The sequence below is a fragment of the Belonocnema kinseyi genome, chromosome 9 (genome assembly GCF_010883055.1).
Source record: "Belonocnema kinseyi isolate 2016_QV_RU_SX_M_011 chromosome 9, B_treatae_v1, whole genome shotgun sequence".
Classification (NCBI taxonomy): domain Eukaryota; kingdom Metazoa; phylum Arthropoda; class Insecta; order Hymenoptera; family Cynipidae; genus Belonocnema; species Belonocnema kinseyi.
In genome coordinates, this window is record NC_046665.1 from 71,433,923 (window position 1) to 71,441,836 (window position 7,914).

The 7,914-nt window shown below is 30.7% G+C and overlaps 1 protein-coding gene across 1 annotated transcript in view; it reads left to right on the forward strand.

Moving 5' to 3' along the window:
* LOC117180200 (neural cell adhesion molecule 2-like) overlaps positions 1–4,846 on the forward strand; it is a 302,748-nt gene extending 297,902 nt beyond the window's left edge. The window contains exon 12 of the mRNA XM_033372581.1: positions 3,781–4,846. Coding sequence (XP_033228472.1) covers positions 3,781–3,924 — 144 coding nt within the window. The 3' untranslated portion in view covers positions 3,925–4,846. The remainder of the gene's footprint in view (positions 1–3,780) is intronic.
* Positions 4,847–7,914: the final 3,068 nt, after the last annotated feature.

Below are 7,914 nucleotides of genomic sequence, written 5' to 3' on the forward strand. Positions count from 1 at the left end.
TATTTTTTTATTAAAGTCTAATTTCATAGTTTTGGTTCAGGATTCATATATTTCTCTTGAATTATTTTATTAAAAAATTAACTACTTGGATAGAAAATTTGCTCTTTTCGATTGAAAATCCATTTTTTGCTAGAAAATTCATCTTACTTTGTTGCAAAATTACCTGCCATCTCAAAAGATTCTATATTTACTTGAAATCTGAGGAATATGGAACCTACATTTTCATTTAAAAAAATTTATTTCCCTATTTTCTTAAAAAATCACACTATTTCAACTGCTTTGAGAGCATTTTGGTCTGCGAACTCTGAAATCACTTTCACAATCATTTGCATAATGTATTTTACCTTGGAGTTATTTAATTCTTTAAAAAATGTATGCAATAAACTAAATAACTTTGGATAATAATTATTATAAATGGGCAAAATTTAACGAAAATAATGTAATTTTTTAACTGTTGACCGGGAAAATCGGGAGATGTCTGAACATTTTTTTAAAGTTTGAGTGGCCACACTGGATGTACGTTCTATTTGCATAAATAATTAATTCCATAGAATTAAATTAGTAGATAAGGCCTCTCAATTATTAACACGTTAATTAAATCGTTCACATACCCATGCCCTACTCCCCCAGCCCTCAATTCACCCTTCGCTTCACCCGTTTCTTGCTTCTTACTTTTCTTAATTTCCGTCCATTTTTCATCACTTCTCTTATTTCGCCTTGCCTAAGTTTATCTACCTTTACTCTCTTTATTCCCCTTTACTTCCCCTACTTCGCTTCTCCTCATTTCCCTTCGCTTCCCTGACTTCAACTCCCCGAACATCCTCTCACTTTCCCCAATTCTCCTACTTCCTCTCCCCTAGATTTCCCTACTGTTCCTCTTTCTTCCCCCCTCACTTTCCCTAATCGTCCACACTTTCCCTTCTCTTCATTTTTTTCTCAAACTTTTATTAGCCATCCGTTCTAATACTTATCTTCCCACATTCTCCTCACTTCCTCCACTCCCCTCCCGTAATTTTCTCTCTTTACCCCTCCATGTAATATAGTAAAACGAAGAAACGGACGGACACCCGATCAAAGCTATAAGGGCTTCCACCCGGGGCTGTCTAGCCCACTATTTACTGGAGATTTTTAAATTTATGTAAATACTTACATTAGACGTAAATGTCGAAAACAATTAACAAGCAAAATAAGAGCAGTGTAATTTATGTTAGTTTCACCAGAGGACGAGCTTTAATTTACGGTAAGACTTCCACTTTAACTTTTACGGTTTAGTACAGCCCAGGGTTATCTACGCTTCTTCTGGGAGTTTAATTACCTCGAAGTTTTCTCGATAATTCGAGAGGGCCAGTTTCGATGCGCGTGACTCGACTTGGGCTTTCTACTTCTTTTTCTTAGGGTTGAGTTTCTTTAAATGCCTGAATAATTTAAATCGAAGCCGATCTTCTACTATCCAGGGACTTCTGATCATCGATTTTCAGAGATTCTATTTTTCATCGCGATTTCATGGAATTCTTCGATCTACAGAAAGTGCCAGGAAAGAAAAATTAATGACGGCTCCTTGTGGATGGGCTTGTCTTTAAATGTACGAGTTCAGATTTCTCATTATTCTGTTCAGTTTTCCAACAAAGTAGTCTCAGTTCTGTTATTATGTGACCGTAGAAATATAAGAAAATACAAATATTTTTACTGATCTCTTAATCTGAATATCTCATTTTTTTAATTTAATTCCTCAACTTTTTTTAAATAGAACCTTTAAAATTGAATGAGTTTAGAAAATCGTTCAAATTGAAGTACTTTTAAATGGGAAACATTAAAAATGAAAACTTGTAAAAGGGAAAAATTCAGTGTCCAGCGTACAAGTTTGGAACGCTTAAATTGTAAACATTTAAAATAAAAGAAATTATCAAATACTGAGGTATCAATTGCATATATTTCTGTTTTTATCCATTTTCGTTGTATGTAATATAATTTTTAACTTTTTAATTTTAAACTCTTTAGTTAGAATTCTTATTTATTTTTGAAATATATCAATCAAATATTTTTAAATTTTGTAACGTTTTATGTTTTTAAATGTGAGAACTGCACTATTTTAAGTTTTTCGATTTGAAATTTCTAATAATCAATAATTCACTTTTTAATACCTAGTTCTTAAATCTGCTGATTGATAATACCGTGAACCTCTTCTATAGCGCCGATTTCGGGACTGACAGTGGGTGGCAACTAACTCATTATAGCCTGCTCCGCTTTCGTTTGTTCATTCTTGACGGCCCGCCTGAGTGACAGCCGCAGATCTCGCGCACCCCGCGCAGCACCTGTTACACCTAAATGCGGCGCGGCGTCAATTCTCGAAAGGACTATAGAAGGAAGGGTTAATGAAGAGGTTTACTGCACTTGAATTTGATAAATTATCTTCTCAATTTTTTATTTTTTTGGATTAACTCTGGAGGCATTCAACTCAGGATTGTATAATTACACCTTAAAATATTTTAATACAAAATCACTTAATGCAAAGCTGACTCTAAATGCTTTCAATTTCAAATTTTATAATATAGAGGGATTTAATAATGAAACTATTCTGACGTTTCAAATGTTTGAATTTGAAACTATTATCCATTCAGGAAGATTTAATTGTTGAAAAATGATTGGATAGGTATTTTATGCTAAAAAATGTGATGTCTGTAAAAAAAATCACTGGTATTTTCATCGTTAAAATTTAAAGAATTTGAAGTATTGTGAACTTTTAAAATTAAATTATTTTCATAACGTTTAAAATCAGAGTCTTTCTATTAAGAAACGTTCCAAATTACTGAATTATAACTTACTTTGTTCAAAAATTGAATTATTTTTAAAGTAAGATCTTGAAACTAAGATTTAAAAATTATAAACTTTCATGCTGGAATAGTCTCTGCAAGCATTTGCGGAGGAAATATCGCGCGCAAAGTAAACCCTTTTTGTAGGCTATGATCACGCTCTCCAAATCCCCCACACGCTAAAGCATCGCCAGTAAAAAGCATCTGATCTGCCCATTGCATTCTCTTCGTACACCTGCGCAATCATGGTAAAAGTTTCGGTTGTATACTTCCCAAGTTTAACACAAAACTTCACCGCGAAACTCAAACGTGCGGTTCATTTTGAGAGCGTAACGGAAGCCTACAGAAAGGTTCACTTTTCGCACAATATTTTCTCCGAAAATTTTCAGAGGCTACTGTTCGTGCACACCTTTGGTACCAAAAATTCCAGCCGCCTATCTTGCCCAAAAATCTCTTGATGGCTCCTTATGGGCTGTAGAAAGTCAGTCCACTACTACTGGAAATTTAAAAGCGTGACTAAGCCTACAAAAAGGGTTCACTAATCACGAAATATTTACTCCGTAAATGCTCGGAGGCCCATCCTGCTAATAAACAACTCCCTTGCTCTGCCTGGGCTATAGAAATTCAGTCCTGCTACTTATGGAACAGACCCTGTAATAGATTTAATATCGACAGAATAAATGAATCTTAGGTTATTATATATTATAATAAATAATAATAATAATAATAATAATAATAATAATAACAGTCGTATCCATTAATCATATTTCAGGAGTAATTTATATTCAGGTATTCAAGAATGCTGTTAATTTGTTAATTTTGATAAACTCTCTAAAATTTCGTAAAACTAATTAAATTTCTAATTTAGTTTCATGAGCTTTATCTACGAATGTTTCGCATGTAATGAAATTTATCTCTGGAAAAGAAAAGTAATTTAATGTTTTCTTTTTGCCTTTATATTTGATTGCAGGTTTATTACAGCCTTCAGAGGGCGAGCAAAGGTATTTCTTCGCTGCAACAAAGGCCCGTGTCTTCGAGTCTTTCTGCACAAGGGAGGATTCATCAACCAGAAGTTGTGACGCGCTCGAACAGAATACAAGAAAGTTGTATATAAGTCCAAAGACTGCCAGCATCTAGCAGAACTTTGTGGCTCACAAGAATGACATCCGTACAAACATCTGTATAAAGAAATACGTGTAATATCGACTGCCTAAGGACCAACAACTCCGTGGAAATTTATTGCAAAAATGTTGCAAATAATGAAGACTACAACAAGAGCAAGTAGACTTCTTTCATTTAGTGTACCAGTCTCGAAACTACTCATTATCTCTTTTACTGTTCATTGTACAAACTAACAGAGTTATATTATAAGTAATCGTCATGACGTGAACAGGGACGAGTATTTTTTATTTCAAAATATTATTTTAAATGTCAGTGTAAAGTATTTTGTATAGTTATATTTTAACATTTCTGCTTTGAATTTATGATTAGCATGTTTAAGCCATTGTCTTTTTATATTATATTATGTTTAAGTTAATCTTCCATCTATTTTACATTGTGAATCACTAGTAGAAACAGAATAATCAATATTTTATGATATTAAAATCCCTGTGTCAACAATATTTCCAAACAGATTAGCTGATTGCACGGAGCGATGATTGGGAAAGCAATTATTGTTGGGAAATGGAATTTCATAAAACGGAAAGCTGGTGACGCTGGATCTATAATTTAGCAGTTAAAACGGAAGTTACATGTAAATTTCAATTTTCTGTAAGTTAAAAACGAGAAACAATTATAATATGAGCATTTAAGAGCGTATTGTTTAAAAAAGGAGTGTCACTTCCTCTTGTGCAAAAACGGGCCTCATGGCTCTATTTCCTCTAATTTGTTAAATTCTCTAAAATAATTTATTTTAAAAATTGGACACCTTTTTCAATTGAAAATTTTCAATCAACAATCATAGCAATAATTTTTTTGTAACAGTATTTTTAAAAGTATTGCTTGACTAATTTAATAGAAGATTATCAAAGTTTTAGCGCATTTGAATTTAAGAAGAACGTAATTTTATTTTTATTTAAATTATTTGGCAAATTTAAAATATAAAATAGAAGCATTTTAAAGCTAGTAAATATTTTCAGATTTGGAAATAAATAAAATTTGGGCAACTTTTAGTTTAATAAGTAATAGATTTTGGATTTGAATAAAATAGTTATAAATTCTTTAAATTTGAAAGCTTCAGAGGGAAACTTTTAGGAATGTAAATGATTGATGATTTTTATTTAAATGTAGAATGATTCAAAAAATTGTATATCATTGTTTACTTTGTTGAATTTTTCGAACTTTGAAGTAAATGTTTTGTATTTCTTTAAATACACAAACCTAATTGAAATCTTTATTTATTTATCAAAAAAGAACAATTCTAGAACAAAACAATATTAGAAATTTAATATATTAAAAGAAATGTGAATCTTTAAAAGATTTCATTAATGTTAGATAATAATAAATTTTAATTATTCTATTGAATTTCGCTAATTGTTGCTTAGTTTTAATATTGATTAGTTGATAAGTTTGAGAAATTATAAAATTTTGAATTGCTATAATTAACAGTACAATGTTAATAAATTAAATAAATTTAGTTGTATTAATAAATTATAAATGTATATATAAACAAAAAATTTAAATAGTAATTTTGTGAACTGTAAAAGGGAAGGGAGAAGTTTTGTCTCATCCTATCCTTTTCCCGGCTCGAAAAAGGACTAATAATTGCTATTTTTGAGAATTTAATAACTATTTTTTCCAATTGTCCTTGAAAATGTAATTCGCGAATATTCTTGATGTTTTATTCGTAATCAGCACCTCATAATTTAATAGTAAACGTGGTTTTAGCTAAACGAAAATATATTTGGTATGGTATGGTATGACATTTTGCTTATAGACTAGGAAGAAGATTTTACAAAAGTTAAAAAAAAAATTATTTTAAAAACCGGAAAAGTAATAAAAGTAAATAACTATTCGTTTTACTTTCAATCTGAGAAAACTTTAGCACAATTAGCACAATTTTTATTGTAAATAATAAGCAATTTCAGATTGAGTCAAATAAGAAATACATATTAAAAATAAAGCCATTTAAACTGCAAGTAAGCTTTTGCTTTGAAGCTGAAATTGAAATTAAAAAATTTGAGCTCTAAATGGCAAGATAGGATTATAAAATTCTAAAAAGTTTGCTATTATTTTCTTCACATAGCTCCAACAGCCATCGAATTTGAATATGTCTTCTTAATAGAATATTATATAGAAGGTGAAAATGGGCTTGTTTTATTATTCAGTCATGATTCAATTTTTCTGACTAATTTGATCTTTGTATATTTCTTGCACTTGAGTAGGAAGCTCTTTCAGAACTGTCACACTATTTCAACTCAATGAAAATTTAAAAGCCGTATATTTAAATACTTTATTTTTTGTAATAATTATAATAATAATATTAAAAGTATATATTAAACTATTTTCACATCCTGAATATGTTCAATTTTGTTGTAAAAATATTCCCCTATTATTTTATTTTCATACAGAGATTATGAGGCCTGCGAGAGAACAAATGAATATTTAAATTGTTTCTCAGTTTATACTGCAGGAAAGCAGAATAGAGTGCCCGCAAGTGTTTTGGAGCCAATTGTACTCTATTTACGAGTCATAGTGAAAAACCCGCACGGATCAGAATTTGAGCTGCGTTCAGTCACCACCCTTTTCACTGAATCATCATAGCCATTGTTGACTCGTAACGACTAAAGGAAATTTCAGCAACGTTTGCACCAAAATGATTGTACAACGCCATATTTTTGTTGCATTGCGTTTTCAGTGGCAGTGGCGAGTGCCAGAACAGCGATATTCTAATAACAGGTTGCTTTTCCTGCCCCATGAAATGTAACGAATATAATCGAACTGTCAATCGATTGCACATTGTCGACACTGTCTTCAGGGTGTCATTGGGAGTCGTCATCCCGTCTCTGTTCACTTCAGTGACGTATTTTCATCGGTATTAATATTTATACGAGATTAGTTTTTGTACAAAGATTTATTGTAAATAAGTCTGATAATACTATAGAAGATAGTTACTATTGTCCGAATTTTCTTCGTAACATGTTAAGATGAAGTGAGGAGAAATTTCGTGTATGAATTCTTAAAGATATACGAATAAGCGAATGCATTTCGTCTGTTTTTCATAATAAAGTCTTTTTACTTTGCAGTAACGACAAGGGTATAAAAAAGAGATAGGTGGGATAGGGAAGGCTCTGAAATTCCTGTTATACGTGACACGAATCTCTTCGAGAACTGCCTACTTCATCGATTACGAAATCTCTTTTTTACGATATAGGGATTCCATCGACCTGTCTCTGTTATTCCCTCTCATGTTACCATTATTTATTTTATTCAATATAAACTCATTTTTCATTTCTGCTGCGTCTCAATTATTGGAATTTTTCGTTTTAAGGGATTTTTAGGTATTTTAAAGTTTTCAAGTATGAAATTTTATTGATCGTTATATTTACGAAGAGTATATATAGCTTCCAGTGTCAATAAATTAGGCAATTAATACTTTTATTATTTATTTATGAACCAATTTTTTTAAATGATGAAATTTCAATCTATAGTATAATTTATGTTTATGTAAAATTGTATGGGATTTTGTATATTTTATGTTTGACGGTTGATTCTCATAAATATAATAATGCCCATTGTTAATTAAATTTCAAGTTATGGTTTACTTTTCCAAACACATTATGGGAAATAAATAAAGATGGATTGCATTTTGTTGCATTTCATGTTATTGCTGGTATAATTAGGCAGGGTGCTCAAAAACGATTTTTTAAGAATTCCTTGATTTTTTCTAGGCCAATTTTTCATTTTTCCTGACTAGTAATATTATAATATTCAAATACCAGCATTTTAATCTTCTATTATTTAAGAACAGAACTTTTATAAATGGTAAAAACAATATATCAGGTCACAGTTTGGAATTTTCAAATTTATTTATTTCTACCCTGGTAGAAAACATTTTTACAAGAATGCACCAAAATTCTACAACTGTAACTTTTTTTTAAATCAT